Raw genomic sequence first — 24,282 nt, 5'->3', positions numbered from 1 at the left:
AGGAAGGTGCTTTACCTACTGTTAACAGTTTCTTATAAAGGATACTCAGGAGCAACCAAATAGAAGAGACTCATAGGGCAAGATGTGGGGGGGGGGCAGGCGGAGCCACCCTCCCCCCAAACTCCAAATCTCCAGTGCCCTGCCCCTCCTGGAGGAAGTAGGGAAGCTGAAAGTTCCCACCCTCTAGATCAGTTTTTCTGGTGATCAGTTTTCCCCCATCCTGAGTAACCGCATTAGCATAAACTCAGGTATGATCCAAAGGAGCTCATTATGAATAACAAAAGACACTCCTGTAACTCTGGAAATTCCAAGGGTTTTAGGAGCTCTGTGCCAGGAACCAAGGACAAAGACCAAATATGTATATTTTTATTATACCACATTTGGTTATAGACATTCAGATTCTTTCTCTGGCAGGACATGAATTATTACTTTCATTGCTTCCAGGAAGGGGAACCAGATGGCTGGGAGTCAGGGGTAGAAGGTGACACTTGGTGCAAAATTCAAAACATACATGTGAATATATTACCTATTTGAAAAACTCTTACAAATACTTTACAGTCCTCGTCATGGCTTCTAACGGTCGCAGTCTCCAGGCTTTACCTCCTTACTTCTTGGGAGCCACTCAGAGAGAGGCAGGGGAATCACGTCCAGATTCCTCTGCCACCTGACCCTTTAGACTTCTCTGTCTTGTGTTCCGGCCGCTCCTCAAACATACGTTCCCCTCTAGCCTTTCTCTGGGCAGCAGTTCCCTCTACTAGTAACACCCACATTGGAGCTCTACTCTTGAAACCTAGTTCTAAACCCTTCTAGGATTAACTCATTCAAATCTCAACCGACACCCTTTTTAGTGTAATACCCATTTCACAGATGAGGCAGTAGAGGAGATTAAATAACAGGCTCAAGTCACACATAAACCTGGACTTTGAACTTAAGCTGTCTGGCACCAGAGACCAAGTCTTAATCACTACTCTGGACTGTCTTTCCAAGAACACTGTTCCTCACCACCAGCACCCCAACACCACCACCCGAGCACGGGCAAACCTGACATTGTTCAAGGCCCCGTTCAAATGCCAGCTCCTCGGGTGAGTCTTCCCTGCTCCCCAATTAACAAACTTACTTTGGGGAAGGGAGAGGGGGTCTTGTATTATAATAATTACATTATATTCGATTGCCGCCCAGAGCGAGGACCAAGGCTCATTCCTAAATAGACCTGGCCCTGCAGGCATTTCTAGGCTGACAATGGAGCCGTTTTCCTTCTGAGCATTTTTTTGTCCAGGAGGTTCCAGACCCTCTTCTAAGGACTGCATATACCTCATCTCATTTAGTCCCATCTGCACTGTGTGGCTCTCACCATCCACGTGGATGTTAAAAAGGGGAAACAGGCTCAGGATGACTGGTCACGAATGGGAGGAGAGGAGCTATTACAGGACCTGTGCTCATGGGTCTCCAACCACTGGTACCTAAACGTGGCAGATGCCCCTCTCCCGGTAGCTCCCTCCCTACCCCCACCCTGGGTCAGGGACCCAGACTAGGGCCTAAGCACAGTTGGTGTCCTGTGGACATGAATTTATTTGAGGAGTCAGGTCAGAGTGCGTACAAGTTGCAGGTTGGGAGGAAGGGGCAGGGGGCATGGGCAGCCCTGCCAGCCTGAGGCCAAGTAGACAGGAGGCCGGAGGGGCCCCAGCCAGTAGAGCACTGGGTCAGCAGGGAGCAGACGGGCTGTTCTTCACCCTGCGAGTGTCAGCGCCGAGGGCACGGCAGCAGCTTTGAGAAGACTGCGGGAGGAAGGATGGAGAGAGGCTCAGAGGAAGCTTGCCAAGCCCAGGCGGCTAGGAGGTGGCAGGGCTGGACACATGCCCAGGTGTGCTGGACCCCAGGCCCCTCCTTCCCATTCTGCTGGCCCCGCACCTGCCCCCCAGCCCCTCTCAGCTCCCCCTACTGTACCCTACTCACTGTGGAGGGTGTAGGTGCCCGGCTCCAGTTGCAGCTGGGTGGGCAGGACAATAAGGAAGGCCCCACTCCAGGAGTCTCCAGCCACTGAGAGACAAGCTTGGGAGGGAGGGCGGTGCCGCTCAGGGTTTTGGGAAGGGCACTTGGATATGACAGGCAAGGGGCAGGGGTGGTGGCAGCGGTGGCTGTGGCAAGGGGGCAAGCCACACAGGGGACAGTGGGGTGGCGAGAGGCCGGGGCCCCGGGGGAGGGGGATCTGGGCCTTTGGGTAGCTCCTCTGAGCCCTGCCGTGGTGGGGATGCCTCTCCCGAGTCCAGGCCCAGTGGGTCGGCTCCTTGGCCATGACCTGGCATGAGAAGAGTGGATGGTAAATGGGAGGTGGGAGGTCCAGCCTCTTTCCCCCACCCCAGGGTGCTGGCGGGACCTCACCTCCTCGCAGCTCTGGCGTCTCACCACGGCCCTGAAGCCCATCCGTGCCCACAGCTTGTCCCTCTGACACAGGAAGTCTGACACTCGATGATGCCAATCTTGGCCCAGGGCCCACAGAAAAATCACGCTTTTGGGGTCCTCCAGGTCTTCCTCCATGTCATTTGCAAGGTACCTGGCCACAGAGGCAGGGGGCAGGGAACAGAGGCTGTAAGCATCTGCCCTGCCCCACCCTGCCACTCCGAGTCAGGGTCCCCATCACGCGCCCAGGCCACTCACAGTGCCAGGAACAGATTGCTGTGGGTGTACTCGCTGAGCTGCAGGTTGGCACGCCGGAAGTAGACCAGCACCATGGCCAGGAGATACTGCAGACACAGAAATGGGGAGAGTTAGAGTGAGGCACTGGGTGGGGAGGGGCTGCGCCAGCCCCTTCCGCACCCAAGGAAGTTCTGGTGGGGCTAAAAACTCTGGGGTAAAATGGTGGGGAGGGGCCTGCAAAGAGAAGGGTTAGAAGGGAGGCGCTCCCTCCACCAGACCAGAGGACCCAACGAATTAGCAGCACCGGAGCCCCACTAATTCAATCTTCCCCAGGCGAGGCTGGCCTCTGCCCCCACTGTGCCCTCTCACCTTATCTGAAATCTGGAAACAGGGATCTTTGGAGAGGAAATCCTGGAGGAAACTGTGCTCTGGGGGTAGAGAGGAGAAATGGTGGACTGGGGTTACCACCCCAACACACACAAGGTAAGAGGGGCAGTAGCCGTTCCAAAGCCCAAGCCTCCCCTGAACCCACTTTCTGACATGACACTCCCCACCTGCCAAACTGGGGCCACCTGAGGAGAGAAGGGACAGGGGCTGCAAGCTGAGATCCCACCTCCCACACCTGTTCACGCTTGGTCCCCACGGCCCCTGCCGTGCCAGCCCCCAAGTGGACTCACCCAGAAGGCTGAGGAAGGCCTGGAGCTCCTCGTGCCGGCGGAAATGGAAAGACTCACCCCCCTCCCCTTGACGGCTCCAGCCCCTCAGCTTCACCTGGGTGCCAACCGCAGGGATTGTGGCAGGATCTTGGGCATCACTCATCTCTTGGGGGGTGGGGGTGGGTGAGGTGGGGTGGGACGGGGTAACCTGTAAAGGAAGCAGCCCCAGGACTTAGCACTCACCCCACTGCCCCCCAGAAGTCAAGGGGATCAGCGTGCTGGCCTGACAGATGACCTCCAGGAAGTGGAGGCATGGGAAATGGAGAAATGGGGGCTCAGAACAGAAGGAAACTGAGATGTGGCGCAGCGGGTGGGGGGAGGGGGCGGGGATGGGGGCAGAAAAGCAGCAGAGCTCCTGGAGGCTACAGCACCCTCCCCCCTCCTCCTGGCACCCCAGACCAGGCCAGAGAGGAAGAACAGCAGCAACAAACACCTCTGAGGGCTTCCTAAGTGCCTGGAGCTGTGTTAAATGCTTTAAGGACATTATCTTATTTCATCCTGGTAAGTAGACCCATTTTGCAAACACGGAAACTGAAGCATGGAGGTCTCACGGCCACTTCAAGGTGGAGCCTGTCTGACCCCAAAGCCAGAGTTTAACGGCTCCTCTTGTCTCCCACCTCACAACAACCCCCTCACCCTTCACCAAAGCGGCAGCCCTGAAAGAACCAGCAACGCTTTACCGCCCAGAAGGAAAACTGAGGCCCAGAGAGAGGAAGGTTATTGGACAAATACTGGGGTTTAGGGCAAGTTGAGGTGGGGCCACCTCAAACATTTTTAGCTACGAAGAGAGAGACTCCAACTATGGGGCTTAGGGGAGGGACCCCTCCACCACCCCTCGGTCAACCTAGGGGCCTCCATCTTGCTTCCCACAAGCAGCCCAGCCTCTTCCCTCCAGAAGCATTACCTGAGCTCAGGAGTTAACCTACAGCGTAACTCCAAGCCCAGCCAGCGCATTTATATAGCCCCAGGGCTGCCCCGCCCCCGCAGCCCTCCACCAGTCAGGCCCCTTTCTGGGAAAGGGTGGGGCTTCTCGCCATCACCACCCACGTCTACTTGGAGAAAATCCAGTCAGTTTCCACCACTCGTCTCCCAGCTGCGTCTCCCCAACGTAGAAGCTCCTCCAAAGTCTCATCACCTACAAGAGGGTTGATCTCATCACCTACAAGAGGGGTGAAGGCAGGCTGGCTGGACCCCACAGCCTGAAAGGCAGCAGGAGCCCCTCTCGGCTCTTTACAAATGCAGAGCCAAGGCGCGGGGCGGGAATGCTACCGACCTGGGCTGAGGCGAGCGGCTGATGAGTAAGATGTGATCCAGGGATTGGGCCTTGCTGGGGAAGGGTCGCTGGATGTGTCTGTGTTTGTTTCAGATCCAGGAATCCCCAAACCTGGGAGCCAGAGAGGAGATGGTCTTGGCGTGAGAATTCCCAGGGGCCACATCCTCCTCCCAAGGTCTTTTAGGGGTATGGGGAGCCCGGCCAGCAGCTCCAAGGTGGGGGAGGAAGGCTTTGCCCAGGACCACCTAGCTCATCCTCTCCACACCGCCACCCCCCGCCCCCGCCACACACACAGCAGACCTTAAGCCTTTTCATCTTCACTGGCTCAGTTACGCTTTACAGCCAGTTGTATTGGACAGTCAGAACCTGCATTACTTTTCCACATGGGACAGGTGACATTTTTTCCCTATTTTTTTAATGTGATAAAATACACATTACATAAATTTAACAATATTTACTGCCTTAACTTTTTAAAAATAAATTTATTTATTTTTGGCTGTGTTGGGTCTTTGTTGCTGTGCACGGGCTTTCTCTAGTTGCCGAGAACAGGGGCTACTCATTAAGGTGGCTTCTCTTGTTGCAGAGCACGGGCTCCACGAGCACGGACTCAGTACTTGTGGCGCTCGGGCTTAGTTGCTCCGCGGCATGTGGAATCGTCCCAGACCAGGGTTCAAACCCGTATCCCCGGCATTGGAAGGCGGATTCTTAACCACTGTGCCACCAGGGAAGTCCCTGCCTTAACATTTTTAAGTTCACACTTTTAAGTACTCACTAAATGCCTCCCCATTTCAAAACCTTCAACTGAGGACTTGGGGGCTAAGAAGGAAGGAGAATATCTAAAACTCAAAGTCATCGGACAGGATGGCAGATTCACTTCAAAGTGAAAATGATGACACATCTCAAGAAACTCAAAGAATCATAATGTCAAGGACAGGGAGTTCCCATGAATTCACTCAGGTTTCTCTTCGAAGGTCAGAGAATTGCTGATAATCACACTCCAAAAGAACTGGGAATGGAGAGAGCAGATGTGATTGGAGTTTATCAGGAACAAACGGGTGCATTCAACGGTTCTGATATTCTTATTTTTTGTTCTTTTCCCTTAATCCTTTTTTATTTTTTTACATCTTTATTGGAGTATAATTGCTTTACAATGGTGTGTTAGTTTCTGCTTTATAACAAAGTGAGTCAGTTATACATATACATATAATCCTTTTTTATTTTTAAAAATAGTTCCTTGTAACGTGGTGTTCAAACCAGAATTGAAAACTGGCACCCCATCTCTTTAAAACATCTGGTAATTTGAATTCTAGTGCCCACCAGGGAAGTCCCTCATCCTTTCATTTTCTTAACATTGTTTTCACAGAGCAGTCTTTCATCTTGATGATGTGCAATTATCAATTTTTTTTTTTTTTTTTGGTATGGATTGTGGGAGGGGTTTCAAAGGCAGGATTCTCCCATCCCCCAAGACCTCAAGAAGCCCCAGAGAGTAGACAAAACCCAAGAGAAGAGGCAGCCAAAGGCAGGCCACTGTAGAAGAAGGAGCCAGAGGCCTGGGGCTTCCAAGCTGCCCTGGTCAGATGTGTAGGAGGCCACGCTAGGGCAGAGAAGCCTGTGGGTGGGGAGGTGGGCAGGGCATGGGAGTTGTAGATGAGGGGGATGAGCCCTGAGTGGGTGTGGCCAGAGGACTGCCATAGATCACAGATCCAGGAGGCAGAGGGCAGCCACCCTTTCAAGCCTGGTTCTGGCGCCCCTTGCCTCTGCACACCCTTCCTGATTTGCTCCCTGAATTGCCTCATCTATTCCACTGGCATTGAATCCCTCCAGGGGTTCCAAAGTTTCTCGCAGCCCTAATGCTCCTCCAAGTCCACACCTGTACCTCCAGGTGCCTCTTGGACATCTCCACTTGTTTTCTCCAGGTACCTCATTATCTGTCCCCACGCACCTGTTCCTTCCTCAGTTTCCCCATCTACTTACCAATAGTTGATCGAAAAATTTAAAACAAACAAACAAACCTGAGAGTCATTGTTTTTAAGTAAACTTTTTATTACAGCACAGCAGCCAGACAGTAAAGTGCACAGATCAGAAATAACTAACTGGGGACTTCCCTGGTGGTCCAGTGGTAAAGAATCTGCCTTACAATGCAGGGGACACAAGTTCAATCCCTGGTCAGGGAACTAAGATCCCATATGCTGAGGGGCAACTAAGCCCGAGCGCCACAACTACTGAGCTCGCACGCCTCAACTAGAGAGCCTGTGTGCTGCAAACTACAGAGCCCACGTGCTCTGGAACCTGCGCACCACAACTATAGAGCCCAGGCGCCCTGGAGCCTGCGCGGGCCACAACAAGAGAGAAACCTGCACGCTGCAACGAAGAGCCTGCACACCGCAAGTAAGACCCAATGCAGCCAAAAATAAAATAAAATTAAATAAATAAATAATAAATAAATCTTAAAAAAAAAAAAAACTAACTAACTGGCTTGGGAATTCCCTGGTGGTCCAGTGATTAAGACTCTGTGCTTTCACTGCCGAGGGCCCAGGTTCGATCCTTGGTCGGGGAACTAAGATCCCACAAACTGCATGGCACGGCCGAAAGAAAGAAAGAACTGGCTTGATGAATTTTCAGAACACTCCCGTGGAGCCAGCACCAGATGAAGAAACAGCACATCACAGCAGCCCCTCATGCCCCCTCCTAGGCTCCAGTCCTCCCCACACCGCCAAGGTTAATCACCATTCTGGCCTCTATCATCATAGTTAGTTTTGCCTGTTTTTTTTTTTGTTTGTTTCTTTTGGCTGTGTTAGGTCTTTGTTGCTGCACGCGGGCTTTCTCTAGTTGAGGAGAGCGTGGGCTACTCTTAGTTGCAGTGTGCGGGCTTCTCATTGCGGTGGCTTCCCTTGTTGTGGAGCACGGGCTTTAGGCGCACAGGTTTCAGTTTTGCAGCACGTGGCCTCAGTAATTGTGGCTCACGGGCTCAGTAGTTGTGGCTCGCGGGCTCAGTAGTTGTAGCTCGCGGGCTTAGTTGCTCTGCGGCATGTGGGATCTTCCCGGACCAGGGCTCGAACCCGTGTCCCCTGCATTGGCAGGTGGAGTCCTAACCACTGCACCACCAGGGAAGCCCTCAATTTCTTTTTAAAAAAGGAGACTCTTGTTAAACAACATTTTCTCTAATTCCTCTAACAAAAAAAAACTTGTTTTTGAAAGCCACTGAGATTTTGGAGTTGGGTATTATTGTATTGGATTTCTATTTGCTGCTGTAACAAATTACCACAAACTCAGTGGCTTAAAATAATACAAATCTATTATCTTATAGTTCTGGAGGCCAGAAGTCCGAAGTGGGTCTCACTCTGCTAAAATCAAGGTGTCAGCAAGGTATAATTCCTTCCAGTGGCCACCACATTCCTTGGCTTGTGGCCTCCTTCCTCCATTTTCAAAGACAGCAGAATAGCATCTTCTGACCCTGACTCCTTTCCCACTTTTAAGGACCCTTGTGATTACATTGAACCCACCTGGATAATCCAGGATAATCTCACCATCTCAAGGTCCTTAATCATATCTGTGAAGTCCCTTTTGCCGTGCAAGATAATATGTTCATGGGTTCCAGGAACTGGGATGTGCACATATTTGGGAGATCATTATTCTGCCTACTACATTTATCACAACATAATTTCTACTGAGCTAACTAATATACTATTTGTAAAATAATTGCACTACGAGTTAGAGGCATATGTCCATTTACTGCGTTTTGCTTTATTGCACTTCACAGATATTGCATTTTTTACAAATCGAAGGTTTGTGACAACTGTCAACAAAAATAATGAATAAACAATCTATAATAGGAATAGAAGAGTTGTTTTGTTTTGTTGTTGTTTGTTTTTTTCTTGGCTGCATCGCACGGCTTGCAGGATCTTAGTTGTGGGATCTTAGTTGCCCCTGGCAGTGGAAGCGTGGAGTCCTAACCATTGGACCACCAGGGAATACCCTAGAAAAGAGTTTTATTTGAGCCAAACTGAGGGCTAGAGCCCGGAAGCCAGCTTTCCAGATTACTCTGAGCAACTGCTCCAGAGAAGCATGATTTTCAGCATGGTTTTATATCTTGCCAGAACAAAGAACATTAAACAAATCAGGAATACATTTCTTCACGGTTTCAAAAAAAAAAAAAAAACAGACCAGCAAGTATACAGCAAGTCAGTATGGCCTTAGCATCTGGGAACCGGTCTTATCATCAAAGGAGGATCAGCATCGACATCCCAGGAAGAGAGGCATTTAATCATTATTTTAAACATGGACATTCTTTACTTCTGGTCAATGTGTCTTTTTATTTAATAATTAAAGCAGATGTACAATGTATGTTTGATAGGCCACAAACAGGCTGTTTTTGTTAGCATAAAATTCAAGTTAACTCATGTATAAGCCAGAATGACTTCCCCACACCTCAATATGTGAACGTTTCTTTTATCACAACCATGTGTCGAGCTAGTCTATCAGTGTAATTTTTTCAACAGCATTCATTCACTTCGTGTCTTTGTGTCACATTTTGCTAATTCTTGCAAAACTTCAAACTGTTTCATTATTATTATATTTGTTATGGTGATCTGTGATCAGTGACTCTTTGGCTCCGTTGGGTCTTCCTTGCTGCGTGTGGGTTTTCTCCAGTTGCAGCAAGCAGGGGCTACTCCTCGTTGTGGTGCACAGACTTCTCACTGCGGTGGCCTCTCTTGTTGCGGAGCACAGGATCTAGGCGCACGGGCTTCAGTAGTTGTGGCACACAGGCTCAGTAGTTGTGGCGCACGGGCTTAGCTGCTCCGCAGCATGTGGGATCTTCCCGGACCAGGGCTCAAACCCATGTCCCCTGCATTGGTAGGTAGATTCTTAACCACTGCGCCACCAGGAGAGTCCCTGTGATCAGTGATTGGTGTTGCTATTTCAAAAGGACTATGACTCCCTGAAGGCTCAGATGATGGTTACCATTTTTTAGCAATAAAGTATTTTTAAATTAACGGTATGTACCTTTTTTTAGACATAATGCTATTGTACACTTAATAGACAATAGTAGAGTGTAACATAACTTCTATATGCACTGAAAAACCAAAAAATCTGTGACTTGTTTTATTGTAATATTCACTTTACTGCAGTAGTCTGGAACCAAACACACACTATCTCTGAGGTATGCCTGTATTTATAAAAGATACATATAAATATAAGGATATAAAACGTTTGGAAACAGAAGGATGGAAAAAATATCAGGCAAATGCTTACTAAAAGCTGGAATAGCTATACAGTATTAGTATCAGAAAAAAATAAATTTCAGGTTAAAAGCATTACTAGGGAGAAAGAGCATGCTTACTTAGTGATTTTTAAAATACACAGCAATTTTAAATTTATTTATTCTTAATTTATTCTTAAAAGTAAGATTAACAAGCAATAAAGATTTATATATAGAGAATAAAGCCACAAGGAAAAGCAGATTAAATCACAATCTTATTTGTAGATTCTATGGCACATGCAGGCAAAAAAAAGGAAAAAATTAGCAAGGGTATAAAAGATATGAAGAATATGGTTAACAAATTTGACCTAGTGGACCATTGCACCTAAATGCAGAACAGTGTATGCAGAACATTTCCCAATAAATCGATCAAATTCTAGATCATCAGGCAACTGAACTAATTTCAAAAAGTTAAAATCATTCAGTCTGTGGTTTGTTTGTTTTTTTTTTTTACCACAATATAATTAAGTTAAACATTGTCAACAGACAGATTTAAAAAAAATCCTACCTATTTTGAAATTAAGAAACATTTTATGAGATGTCTGGGCCAAGAGAAAAAAAACCACAACAGAAATTAGAAAATAGATTATAAATTTGTGTTGTTTTAGATTACAGTCGTAATGAAAATATCGTATATCCATGTTGGAAGACCCAGCTAAAAATTCTTAGAGAGAAATTTATGACCTCAACTGTATATATTGGAAAATAAGAAAGGGTCCAAACAAATGAGCTAAACTCCGTCTTTAAAAGTTACAAAGGAGGGGGACTTCCCTGGTCGCGCAGTGGTTAAGAATCCACCTGCCAATGCAGGGGACACGGGTTCCAGCCCTGGTCTGGGAAGATCCCACAAGCCGCGGAGCAGCTAAGCCCGTGCGCCACAACTACTGAGCCTGCGCTCTAGAGCCTGTGAGCCACAACTACTGAGCCCGTGGGCCTAGAGCCTGTGTTCCGCAGCAAGAGAAGCCACCGCAATGAAAAGCCTGGGCAGGGCAACAAAGAGTATCCCCTGCTCACCACAACTGGAGAGGGCCCGCATGCAGCAGCAAAGATGCAACAGAGCCAAAAAGAAAAATAAATAAATTAATCAATTCATTTTAAAAAAAACTTACAAAGAAGGGACTTCCCTAGTGGTCCAATGGGTAAGACTCCGGGCTCCCAATGCAGGTGGCCCGGATTCGATCCCTGGTCAGGGAACTAGATCCCAGCATGCATGTTGCAACTGAGAAGTCCACGTGCCACAACTAAGACCCAGCACAGCCTAAATAAATATATATATATATTTTAAAGTTACAAAGGAAGGGGAATTACCTGGCGGTCCAGTTGGTAGGACTCCGCACTTTCACTGCTGAGGGCTCAGGTTCAACCTCTGGTAGGGGAACTAACACAGCCAAATTTAAAAAAGAAAAAAGGGCTTCCCTGGTGGCGCAGTGGTTGAGAGTCCGCCTGCCGATTCAGGGGACACAGGTTCGTGCCCCGGCCCGGGAGGATCCCACATGCTGCAGAGCGGCTGGGCCCGTGAGCCATGGCCGCTGAGCCTGTGCATCCGGAGCCTGTGCATCCGGAGCCTGTGCTCCACAACGGGAGAGGCCACAACGGGAGAGGCCACAACGGTGAGAGGCCCACGTACCACAAAAAAAAAAAAAAAAAGAAAAAAAAAAAGAAAAAAAAATGTTCCTCTGTAACTTTTTTTTGAGTTTCAAAGGAAAAGCAGCGGGACTTCCGGGGCGGCTGCCTATGTCCCCATCTCTCAGTGCTTCCTTCCCAAGCAAATCGAAACAAGAATAGGAAATAAAACTCTGCCATAGCCTCAGCATAACTTGAAAGCAGAGAATGTCCGAACTTCAAAATAACTGTAAATAAAAAGAAAGCCCCCCACAGGGTTGTGCGGACCTCTTGCGCTCCAGCCCCACACAGCCCTACCACCAGGCTCTGTACCAAGATAAACGGGGAAGAGACAGAAGAGGGGAGTTGGCAATAGGGCCCAAGGTCGATCTAGAACCTCCATCAGGAAGACGATGTCATCTGCAGTCTGTAAATAACAGGAAAATGTCCTGGGGGATCAGCGTGCAGACTACAGGGAAGGGACTAAAAGATATGTGGGATTTGAAGCGTCAGTCTTTAAAATACATAGGTTCTGGGAAAGGAAAAAGAAAAGCACCAAATGGTCGAAGAGTCTTTGGGCAATTGAGTGATGAAGGGGGAAAAAGCAAAAGGGAAAAATTCAGGGTCTTGCAAGACAAAAGAGAAACAAACAAAGAAACTGGAGGACACAAACCCCTTTCCCCAACCAGACAAACAAATTAAAATGCACTGAAGCAGGGCTTCCCTGGTGGCGCAGTGGTTGAGAATCCGCCTGCCGATGCAGGGGACACGGGCTCGTGCCCCAGTCCGGGAAGATCCCACATGCCGCGGAGCGGCTGGGCCCGTGAGCCATGGCCGCTGAGCCTGCGCGTCCGGAGCCTGTGCTCCGCAACGGGAGAGGCCACAACAGTGAGAGGCCCGCGTACCGCAAAAAAAAAAAAAAAAAAAAAAAATGCACGGAAGTGTCTGGACTTTGCTATATTGACATAAGAGTGTGCTATAGAGCTAGGAATCTTGTAAAACACCCCAATATCACAAAAAATGAACAAGAAAAGGAGTAACAGATCCATCTGGAACTATTATTAAAAACCAAAAAATAGTCAGAAAATAAAATCCAGTACACATTAACTGAGGAAATTTCCCCCTGAAAAAAAAGACCATAAATCCAAAGAAACAAAATATCACAAAAAATTAATCATATATTAGGTCACAAAGAAATCATCAGTAAGTTGAATAAAATGGAAATATTATAAACAATAGTCTCTGAGCAGAATGTAATAAAATGAGAAATCATTAACAAAGACAAAAACAAATTAATTAGGTGAAAAACTGGAATACAAAATTCCAAAAAATAATGATAATGAAAATACTACATATCAGATTCTATGAGATACATTTTTTAAAATAAATTTATTTATTCATTTATTGCTGGCTGCGTTGGGTCTTCATTGCTGCACATGGGCTTTCTCTAGTTGTGGCGGGCAGGGGCTACTTTTCATTGCGATGCAGAGGCTTCTCATTGCAGTGGCTTCTCTTGTTGCGGAGCATGGGCTCTAGGCACATGGCCTTCAGTAGTTGTGGCACGTGGGCTCAGTAGTTGTGGCGCCCGGGCTTAGTTGCTCCGTGGCATGTGGGATCTTCCCAGACCAGGGCTCGAACTGGTGTCCCCTGCATTGGCAGGCGGATTCTTAACCACTGAGCAACCAGGGAAGCCCTATGAGATACATTTAAAGCAATGATTAGAATAACATTCATAGGATTAAACACGTATATCATTAAAAGTAAAAGAATGAAAAGAAATGAGTTTAATTCCCAGCTCTAAGAAAACTATAAAAAGAACATCAAAGTAAACCAAAAGAAAGCACAAAGAGGGAAAGAATAAAGATAAAAGCAAAGATTAATGCAGTAGAGAACAGAAATTAGGCCTGAATATTTGGAAAAATTAACAAATAGACAACTAGCTAATTTTTCAAGAAAACGGGGGAAAGCACATATATAGCAAATAAATGACAAGAGGAAAATAACCATGGGAACAAGAAAATTTTTTAAAAATTTAAAATGAATTGGGATGATTGGGAGATTGGGATTGACATGTATACACTAATATGTATAACATAGATAGGTAATAAAAACCTGTGGTATCAAAAATAAAGAAAATTCAAAAATAAATAAATAAATAAATTCACCTTAAGCAAATACCACAGTAGTAATTGTTGCAGGCGTGAATCATTGATGGATGCTAAAGTTAGTAAACAAAAGTATGATGAGAAACAAGGTATTGCATACACTCAAAGTATCTCCCCCCGTGATGTTTACTCATCACAAATGGAAAAAGAGAAACCTGGCAGACACCACCCTAACCAAGTGATCAATGTTAACATGACCAGTAATAAAACAAACCTACATCATATACCATCCAATATGATTCACTGAGAAGCACACATCACTTCCGTTTTATTCTTTCTTTTTTAAATTTTATTTATTTTTGGCTGCGTTCGGTCTTCGTTGCTGCGGCAGGCTTTCTCTTGCTGCAGCGAGCAGGAGCTACTCTTCATTGTGGTGTGCAGGCTTCTCACTGCGGTGGCTTCTCTTGTTGCAGAGCACAGGCTTTAGGTGTGCAGGCTTCATTAGTTGTGGCACGCAGGCTCAGTAGTCGCAGTGCGCGGGCTCAGTAGTTGCGGCAGGCAGACTCTAGGGTGCGTGGGCTTCAGTGGTTGTGGCGCACGGGCTTAATGGCATGTGGGATCCTCCTGGACCAGGGCTCGAACCCGTGTCCCCTGCATTGGCAGGCGGATTCTTAACCACTGCGCCACCAGGGTAGTCCCCACTTCTGTTTTATTCTTCTCCCAAATGAATAACCTCAAAGTAATCATTACAAAACTTCTGATAAATCCAAACTGAGGGATACTCTACAAAATAACTGGCCAATACTTTCCACAAGTGTCAAGTTCATAGAAGAAAAAGAAATCTGAGATGTTTCCCCAGATTGGAGAAGACCAAGGAGACAGGACAGCTGTGGTAGCCAGCCTCCCAGGTGGCCTCTGAGTGAGCCTGGTATTCACGGAATAGGGTTGACCCGTTTACCAATAGGACGTTGTGGAAATGACACCCTGTGATTTCTGAAGCTAGATCATAAAAGACTTTGCAACTTCAACCTTACTTTCTCTGGGAGAAGGCAGCTGCCTTGTCATGAGGCCACTCAAGCATCACTATGGAGAGACCCACGTGGTGAGGTACCAAGGCCTCCTGCTCTTCTGTGAATAAGCCATCTTGACAGCAGATCCCCCAGTCTGGTTAAGACGTCAGATGACCTCAGTCCTGGCTGACATCATGAGTACAATGTCATCAGAGACCCTGAGCAAGAACTACCCAGCTAAGCAGCTCCCAAATTCCTGATCCACAGAAACTAGGAGATAATAAATGTTTGTTGTTTTAAGCTGCTAAGTTTTAGGGTGTTTATTACACAACAATGAATTACTGATTACACGCAATTTGGAATCCTGATTGGATCCTGGTCCCAGGCATCAGTGGGACCACTGGCACAATTAAAATGAGATATATCGATTAGCTAATACCAGTATATCGCTGTTAATTTCCTAGCTTCAACAACTGTCATATGCTTGTGTAAGATGTTCCCATCAAAAGAAGTTTGGTGAAGGGTATACAGGAATTCTGCACTGTTTTTGCAATTTTATGTAACTCTAAAGTTATTTCAAAATAAGTATCTTTTTAAAAAGAGCAGAAAAATATACCTAATTAAAAATAGAAGGAATAAAGTAATAAAGAGCAGAAATTAATAGAAAACATATACTAATGGAAAGAACCAGAAAAGTCAAAATTTGGTTCTTTGATGACACCAATAAAATTGACAAACTTCTGACAAGATGCATTCAGAGTAATTTTTAAAAGAGAAAGCACAACAAAAAATGAAAATAAAAAAATTAATAAAAGAGAAGGCACAAATTAACTAACAGGAATAAAAAGGGAGATACGTTCGACAATAAAAATATGAAGATATTATGAACAACTTTATGCCAACTTTTATACTTTATACAATTTATTTATATTTATATAAAGATAGACAAGTCTCTGTAGAAAAATAAAACTCAGCAAAACTAAAACACGTAGAAATATACATCCTGATTTGTCTTATAATATTAAACAAATTGAATCAGTAGATAAAATCTTACCTCAAACATATAGAATGGATAAACAACAAGGTCCTGCTGTACAGTACATAGAACTATATTCAAGATCCTATGATAAACCATAATGGAAAAGCATATTTTGAAAAAAGAATGTATATATATGTATAATTGAATCACTTTGCTGTAGAGTAGTAACTAACACAGCATTGTAAATCAACTACACTTCAATCAAATAATTTTTTTTTAATCTTATCACAAAGAAAACCCCAGGCCTATATGGCTCCAACAGTAAGATTAACCGAACATTCAAAGAACAAACAATTCTATCTTGTACAAATCCTGCCAGGGTATATAAAGAGAGGGACCTTCCCTCTCACATGTCATAAAGGTAGCATACTTGATACCAAAAGCTAAAAAAGAAAGAAATACTGCAGGCTCATAGACACGGACGTAAAATACCCTAAGCAAATGATTAAACTGAACCTGGTAATATAGAGACAAGATAACACACGGTGCCCAAGTTGGATTTACTCCAAAACTGCAAGGTTAGAGACAAGGAAATTAATGTAATTTACCCCCTTCATAGATTAGAGGAGAAATATTGCACCATCTCAATGAATGCCGAGGCACATCTTGCCTTGCCCAGTGATACAGATCCCATGGGGCTGTAGGCGACAAGTGGTTAAAGCAATGGGAGGGGCAGTGGCTGGGCGGAAAGTCTGAGCCAGTTGCTGAGGTGGATCAAGTTACTGGCAGCTTTACCTGGAGTGCAGTCAATTTTGCACTGAAGGGACTTCCCTGGTGACGCAGTGGTTAAGAATCCGCCTGCTGGGCTTCCCTGGTGGCGCAGTGGTTGAGAGTCCGCCTGCCGATGCAGGGGACACGGGTTCGTGCCCCGGTCTGGGAAGATCCCACATGCCACGCAGTGGCTAGGCCCGTGAGCCATGGCCGCTGAGCCTGCGCGTCCGGAGCCTGTGCTCCGCAACGGGAGAGGCCACAACAGTGAAAGGCCCACGTACCGCAAAAAAAAAAAAAAAAAAAGAAAAAAAAAGAATCTGCCTGTCAGTGCAGGGGACACCAGTTCGAGCCCTGGTCCTGGAAGATCCCACATGCTGTGGAGCAACTAAGCCCATGCACCACAACTACTGAGCCTGTGCTCTAGAGCCCGTGAGCCACAACTACTGAGCCCGTGAGCCTAGAGCCTGTGCTCTGCAACAAGAGCAGCCACTGCAATGAGAAGACTGCCCACCACAAGGAAGAGTAGCCCCCGCTCTTTGCAACTAGAGAGCCCGTGTGCAGCAATGAAGAGCCAACGCAGCCAAAAATAAAGAAATAAATGTATATTAAAAAAATTTTGCACTGAAAAAGAAAATCCTTTCAATAATTAACTGGAACATTTTTGTAAGTATATTTATAATAAAATAACCACTTGGGTTTATGAGAAAAATAAAAGCAAGGTAATGAGTTTAAAAACAATTAATATTTAAAAATAATAGGGAACTTCCCTGGCGGTTCAGTGGTTAAGACTCCCCGCTTCCCCTGCAGGGGGTGTGGGTTCCATCCCTGGTTGCGAACTAAGATCTCATACGCCGAGTGGCTCGGCCAAAAATTTAAAAAATAAAATTAAAAAAAGGATACATCTGAAGGAATACACTATATAAAGGTATTTTAAAAAATAATAAAATTAGGGGTGTGGTATCTTGTGGTGGGAGACGGAGACATGATGGGAGACGGCGATGTTGCTAATAGTCTGTTTCTCAAGTTGGGTGTTTATTATTTCACTCTATTGCTTATGTATATTTGACATCAATTATTTTGTACGTATCAAATATTGCATTATTTTACAAAGTGAACTCAACATGCTGCCTTGTAAACCTGCTGTCTCTGGGATTCCCCCGCCCTTGAGAATCATTCTACCTTCCACATAGAAGACTGGGCCCGCTGGGGCCCTTTCCCTCCCCTTGGCCAGCCCGCTCCCCCCGCGACACACACACACACTTAGTCAAATGCTGCCTCCTGGCCCTTCATACCTTCAGCATCTCCGTCCACCCTGCCCAGCCCGGAGCGGGCTGTCTTTATCTCTCCCTGAGCGGCTGCAGCAGCTTCCTGACCACTCTTCCAGCTCCAGCTGAGGCTCCCCTCCCTCCTCCAGGCCGGCGCTCCTGCGGAAACCCGCAGTTTCTTCCCACTGACCCTGGATAAAGTCCTAAGAGGCTGTTTACAAGACCCTGCGCCATCTGGCTCCACCCACCTCCTCAGACTCATTTTCAGCCATTCTCAGCCTCTCTCCCCAAGCTCCAGGGATTCTCTTTACTTCCTAAAATACACCCAGACTTTCAGGCCAGAGGTCTTCCCACTGACCTTTATTCCTTTCTCCCTTCCTACCTTCTAATCATCTTTTGGTTCCATCTTAAAAGTCAGTTCCTTATCCCATTTTTCATTACTTTTTATTATTCATGACCAGGTATAGCCTTTGAAAACCTCCCTCTCTTACGATCTGCCTCACTGTCATTTGACTTCCAGCCAAATGCAGAAGATTTCCAGGTAACTCCAAGGGTCCCTAAGGAATGGTAGGGCCACCAGATACAAGGAGCCTGGGTTCTTGAATGACCAGGTAGAAGCCCACCTTCCAATCGCTCCTCACTCTATCCAAGACACCTGGGGTATTAGTTAACTATTGTGTAAAAATTACCCCAGAACTTTGGGGTTTAAATTTTTTCAAAAAGCATTTCATCTCGCTGTTCTGTGGGTCAGGAATTCAGGAGCAACTTAGCTGGGAGGTTCTGACTCACAGTCTCTCATGAGATTTGTAGTGAAGTTGGCCAGAGCTGCAGTCGTCTGAAGGCCTGGCTGGGGCTGAAGGATCCCCTTCCCAGGGTGTCACTGCCATGGTTGTTGGCTGTTGGCCTCAGTTCCTCAGCATGTGGACCTGTCCATAGGGCTGCTTGAGTGTCTTCATGCCATGGCGGCTGGCTTCCTCCAGAGCGATTGACCCAAGACAGAGCAAGCAGGAAGCCAAGTGCCTTTCGTGACCAGGCCTCCAAAGTCTCACACCATCACTTTTATTCTACTCATTAGGAGCAAATCACTGAGTCCAGCTTATACTCAAGGGGAGGGGAATTAGGGTCCACCTCTTGAAAAGAGAGGTATCATGAATGTATGGACATATCCTAAAACTACCACGCCTAGGAGACTCCAACTCTGGCTGAACCCTTCCATCCACCTACTTAGTACCTGCAACAGAGGAGAAAACAAATCAGATAACCAGAGGGTTGCTTCACTTTGAACTCAGGGTTCTAAGGTCATAAAATTCTTTGGACACTCATGCTTCCTGGCACTCCTAATGCAGCTGGATACAAAGTTCCTACTCCCTCTTTCTGAGATAACTAATCACAACTTCTCACTCCTCACCTCCAACACTCTTTCTCTTTTCCTGCCCCTGAATCTACCTGAATCCACATCTGTACACACCTCCTGCTCAGATAGAACTGTCTCTCCTCCTTTCAAACACTCAGGGTCCTCATCTGCCCCACCTCCCCTACCCTCTTGATTTCCCAAAGTCTTCACTTCCCTGTGTGCTTCCTTGTGTATTTGTTGTCTTTTATTGACTGTATACTCCGTGAGGGCAGGGATTTTTATCTATTTTGTTCACAAATGCATTCTCTACGCTTAGAACAAGGCCTGGCTGACGGCAGGGACTCACTATATACTTGTTGGATGAATAAACAACTGAATCCATGGGAAGAGGGAAACTCCATCTATTCTAAGGGGAAGGAGACAGCAGCAAGCGAGAAGTAGGAGGAAAGGTGTGTGCCCCAGATTTCTTACCCTGGGCAAGAAGGCTCAGGAGGGCGGAAGGTGTCTTTTTACTCACACCTGCGTTCCCAGCACCCAGCCCCGTGTCTGACACATAACAGGTTCCATTAAAAGTGTGTGGATTGGCCGGGTGCCAGCTGACTACCCAAGCCACACCTTTCTTTGTCTGAACCAGACTTGGGTGATAAGTGCTGTCCCCTGTAATGTATGTCCCTTTCCCTGAAGCCCATGGTGGCCTGAGTTGCGTCCTGACATGGCCTCACACCTGGCTGCCTGCGCCCTTCAGCAGGCAGAGACTTGGGCTTCTGACCCGGCTCTGCCCTCCGAGGACGGCCAAGCTGTCTAGCCTTGTGGTGGCTGTTCCGCGGCTTTGCCCAGAGACTGTTGGGAATGACTCAGCCCCCTGACACTGCTTGAATTGGGGGGTGGAACTCCTCACAGGCACTGGGGGAGTGGGGACCAGGCAGTGGGACCTGGCAGCTGACTAGGAGGGCTGTAATGTGTGAGGCAACCAGACAGTCCCAGCTCAGCCACTCTCCAGGGTGACTGAGCCTAAGTCCCTCGGCCTCTCTGAGCCTCCGCTTTCTCATGAATGAAACAACACGTTGTCACGGGGATTGAGAAAATGGACATGTTACAAAGTACACAGGGTGAGGGGGGGCTGTGGGATCACACTGCCTGCTTTAAATCCTGACTTTGCCTTTTCCTATTAGCTGTGCAAACCTTGGGCAAGTCACTTAACTTTTCTGTGCCTCAGTTTCCTCATCTATGAAACAGGCATGAGGGACTTCCTTGGTGGTCCAGAGGTTAAGACTCTGCGTTTCCAATGCAGGGGGCCTGGGTTCCATCTCTGGTCAGGGAACTAGATCCCACATGCCGCAACTAAAGATCCCGCCTGTTGCAACGAAGATCCCATGTGCCGCAACTAAGACCCAGCACGGCCAAATAAATAAATAAATATCAAAAAAATATATCTACTCCCTTAGCAACTTTAAAAAGTATATTTATTGGTCTAGTCATGTTTTCTATTTCGTGTTGGGTCAGTTTTACACATCTTTTGTTTTCTAGGAAATTGTTACTTTCACCTAAGTTTTCAAATTTGTTGCCATAAAATTGCACCTACTACACCCTTATTATTATTATTTTTTATAGAAGATTCTTTTTTATTTTAATTTTATTTATTTATTTTTGGCCGTGTCAGGTCTTAGTTGTGGCATGTGGGACCTTTGTTGAGGCATGCGGGATCTTTCATTGACACGCTCAGGCTTCTCTCTAGTTCTGGCGTGCAGGTTTTCTCTTCTCTAGTTGTGGCATGCAGGATCCAGGGCGCGTGGGCTCTGTAGTTTATGGCACACAGGCTCTAGTTGAGGCACACGAGCTCAGTAGTTGTGGCACGCAGGCTTAGTTGCTCCACAGCATGTGGGATCTTAGTTCCCTGACCAGGGATCGAATCTGCGTCCCCTGCATATTAAAGCAGATTCTTTACCACTGGACCACCAGGGAAGTCCCTATTATTATTTTTTGTTAGAGGATGAATATTCTATTTTTCTTTGGTTGCCGCCGGGTCTTAGTTGCAGCAGGCGGGCTCCTTAGTTGTGGCATGTGAACTCTTGGTTGTAGCATGCATGTGGGATCTAGTTCCCTGACCAGGGATTGAACCCGCGTGCCCTGCATTGGAAGGTGGATTCTTAACCACTACACCACCAGGGAAGTCTCCACACTTATTATTTTTAAATCTCCATTGTGTCTGTGGTTATCTCCCTTTTTCATTCATTATATTGTTTATTTTTACCTTCACTTTATGTTCTTGATCAGTCTTGCCAGAATTTTGCCTATTAGCTTATTCAAAGAGCCAGGTTTGAACTTCATTAATCTTCTCTGTTTTATTGGCATCATAGAAGTGTTAAGTGTTCTGATCCACAGACACAGTATACCTCTCCATTTACTTAGATATTTAATTTCTCTTGGCAATGTTTTATACTTTTCACTGTATAAGTCTTGCATATTTTTACATTAATTTTATCATTAAGCATTTCATATTTTAATGCTCTGTAAGTAGTATTTTAAAAGTTTTAATTTCTGATTGTTTACTGTATTTAGAAATGCAGTTTCTTTTGTATATTGACTTTCTATCCTACAACCTTGCTGAACTCACTTGTTAGTTCTAGTAACTTTTTTGTGGCTTCCTTAGGATTATATATGTATAGACAATTATGTTGTCTCTGAACCAAGACAGTTTTATTTCTTCTTTTAAAATCTGTATGCTTTTTTTTTTCTTGCTTTATTGCCCTGGCAAGGACCTCCAGTATAATGTTGAGTGGAAGTGGGAAAAGCAGACACCCTTGCCTTGCTCCTCATCTTAGAATTTGTCTAATTTATTGGCATAAAATTGTTCATGATATTCCCTTATTATCCTTTTAATATCTGTAGAATCTATAGCGATGTCACCTCTCTCAATCCTGATATTGGTAATTTGTATCTTTTTCTTTTTTCCTGATCAATCTGGTTAGGAAGTCTGTCAATTTTATTGATCTTTTCAAGGAACCATCTTTTGGTTTCTTTGATTTTCTCTACTTTTTTTGTTTCTGTTTTCTATTTCATTGATTTCCTTTTTGGAGTTAATTACTTCCTTTATTTTGCTTATTTGGGGGTTGATTTTTCTCTTCTCTTTCTAGTTTCTTAAGGTGGAAGCTGAGGTCATAAGCAGTCCTTTCTTCTTTTCTAACATAAGAATTTAGTACTATAAATTTCCCCAAAATTCTTTAGTGGAATCCCACAAATCCTATTATGTGTGTTTTCATTTTCACTAAGTTAAAAAGACTTTCTAGTTTCCCTTTTGATTTATTCTTTAATCCATTACTTACTTAGAAGTGTTTTGTTTCCGAAAATTTTGGGATTTTCCAAGCATCTTTCTCTTATTGATTTCTAAGTTAATTCCATTGCTGTCATAGAAATACTTTATGTGGGTTGAATTCTTTTAAATTTATTGAGTCTTGTTTAATGTCCCCAAATATGTGTGTCATGGTAAATGTTTTATGTACATTTAATAAAAACATGTATCTGCTCTTGTTGGGTGAAGTGTTCTGTAAATGTTAATCAGGTCAAGTGGTTGATAGTATTGCTTAAGTCTACTCTATCCTTGCTGGTTCTCTGCCTACTTGTTGTTCTATCAATTAATGAAAGAAGATTATTAAAATCTTTGACTATTATTATGGATTTGCCTATATCTCCCTGCAGTTCAATCAGTTGTTACTTGTAATTTGAAGTTCTGTTATTAGGTGCACAAATGTTTAGGATTGTTATATATCTTCTTGATTGACTGACCCCTGTATCATAATAAAATGACCTTCTTTAACACTGGTGATATTCTTTGCTTGGAAATCTACTTCTTCTGTTCAGTGTGAGGAAAAAAGGCTCAGGCCTCCATCCTTAAGCTCAGGGCCTCTGCAAGTGAGATTTAAGTTCATTGCCAAAGTCAGCACAGGTTGCTAAGCCCCATGATGGGGAAACACAAAGCATTGTGGGAACACATGGAAGGGGCCCCCATCCAGACTGAGGAGTTAAGCAATGTTTACTGTGTTGATAATTGAAGAGAAAGACAGTCTTTGGAGAAGGAAAGGCCTATACAAAAGGTGAGAGTCGGACTTCCCTGGTGGTGCAGTGGATAAAGAATCTGCCTGCCAGGGCTTCCCTGGTGGCGCACTGGTTGAGAATCCACCTGCCAATGCAGGGGACACGGGTTCGAGCCCTGGTCTGGGAAGATCCCACATGCCGTGGAGCAACTAAGCCCATGAGCCAAAACTACTGAGCCTGTGCTCTAGAGCCTGTGAGCCACAACTACTGAGCCTGCATGCCGCAACTACTGAAGCCCACGTGCCTAGAACCCATGCTCAACAAGAGAAGCCACCGCAATGAGAAGCCCACGCACCGCAACAACGAAGAGTAGCCCCCACTCACCGCAACTAGAGAAAGCCTGTGCGCAGCAACGAAGACCCAATGCAGCCAAAATAAATAAATTAAATAAATAAATTTATAAAAAATAAAGAATCCTCCTGCCAGTGCAGGGGACACACATTCTATCCCAGGTCCGGGAAGATCCCACATGCCACAGAGCAACTAAGACCGCGTGCCACAACTACTGAGCCTGCATGCCACAACTACTGAAGCCCATGCGCCGAGAGCCCGTGCTCCTCAACAAGAGAAGCCACTGCAAGGAGAAGCTTGCGCACTGCAACAAAGAGTAGCCCCCACTCGACACAACTAGAGAAAGCCCACGTGCAGCAACGAAGACCCAACGCAGCCCCCCAAAGTAATTAATTAATTAAAAAAAAAAGTTGAGGGTCCCACTTGGGTCATGGTATGTATGGTGCATCGGGAGCCCCCAGAAATGAGGCATAGGCCTGAAGGGCAGTGTTTGGGAAAGGGAGGCAAGATATGTACTGAGGTGTCAGAGGATCTTTTTTGCCACTGCTTGGACAGTTAATAGGGAGGAGAGTGTAGGAAAGGAGATCAGTTAGGGACTGTTGCATTTGCCCAAGCATGAGATAATGCTGGTCTGAACTAGGACTAGGAGATGAAGATGGAAGAGAAAGAATAAATTCTAGAGACACTCAGGAGGTAGACTCAACAGAACTTCATATTGATAAATGGAATATTGATAACTGGAATATTTCCTGCCATATCGGTAAACAAAGGATGTCACAGCCATCAACATTTGCAGCCCTCCAACATGAGCCAGTGAGCCCTGAGGAAGCTCAGGATGTGAAAACACAGGATACTAGCCCCAGCTAGCTGAGGTGCATATCAAAGGAATGATTTCACTGAGCCCAGACTCTTGCATCTTCCCATACATAG

General features: G+C 45.8%; 1 protein-coding gene and 1 pseudogene across 2 annotated transcripts; one reads left to right on the top strand and one right to left on the bottom strand.

Moving 5' to 3' along the window:
- Positions 1-1,740: 1,740 nt before the first annotated feature.
- SPDYC (speedy/RINGO cell cycle regulator family member C) lies at positions 1,741-3,453 on the bottom strand (the record flags this gene model as incomplete). The annotated part of the gene is made up of 6 exons (XM_082843835.1): positions 1,741-1,775; positions 1,954-2,296; positions 2,380-2,551; positions 2,656-2,741; positions 3,004-3,062; positions 3,312-3,453. 6 exons carry the CDS (start codon positions 3,451-3,453, stop codon positions 1,741-1,743), a joined length of 837 nt encoding a protein of 278 aa, XP_082699961.1.
- A 1,358-nt stretch (positions 3,454-4,811) lies between these two features.
- LOC309965521 (small ubiquitin-related modifier 1-like) lies at positions 4,812-5,726 on the top strand (annotated as a pseudogene). Its single transcript has 2 exons — positions 4,812-4,851; positions 5,389-5,726. The product of its transcript is annotated as a small ubiquitin-related modifier 1-like (transcript).
- Positions 5,727-24,282: the final 18,556 nt, after the last annotated feature.

The sequence above is a fragment of the Leucopleurus acutus genome (assembly GCF_964270905.1).
Source record: "Leucopleurus acutus genome assembly, chromosome: 8".
Taxonomy (NCBI): Eukaryota; Metazoa; Chordata; class Mammalia; order Artiodactyla; family Delphinidae; genus Leucopleurus; species Leucopleurus acutus.
This window is presented reverse-complemented; position numbering and strand designations above follow the sequence as displayed.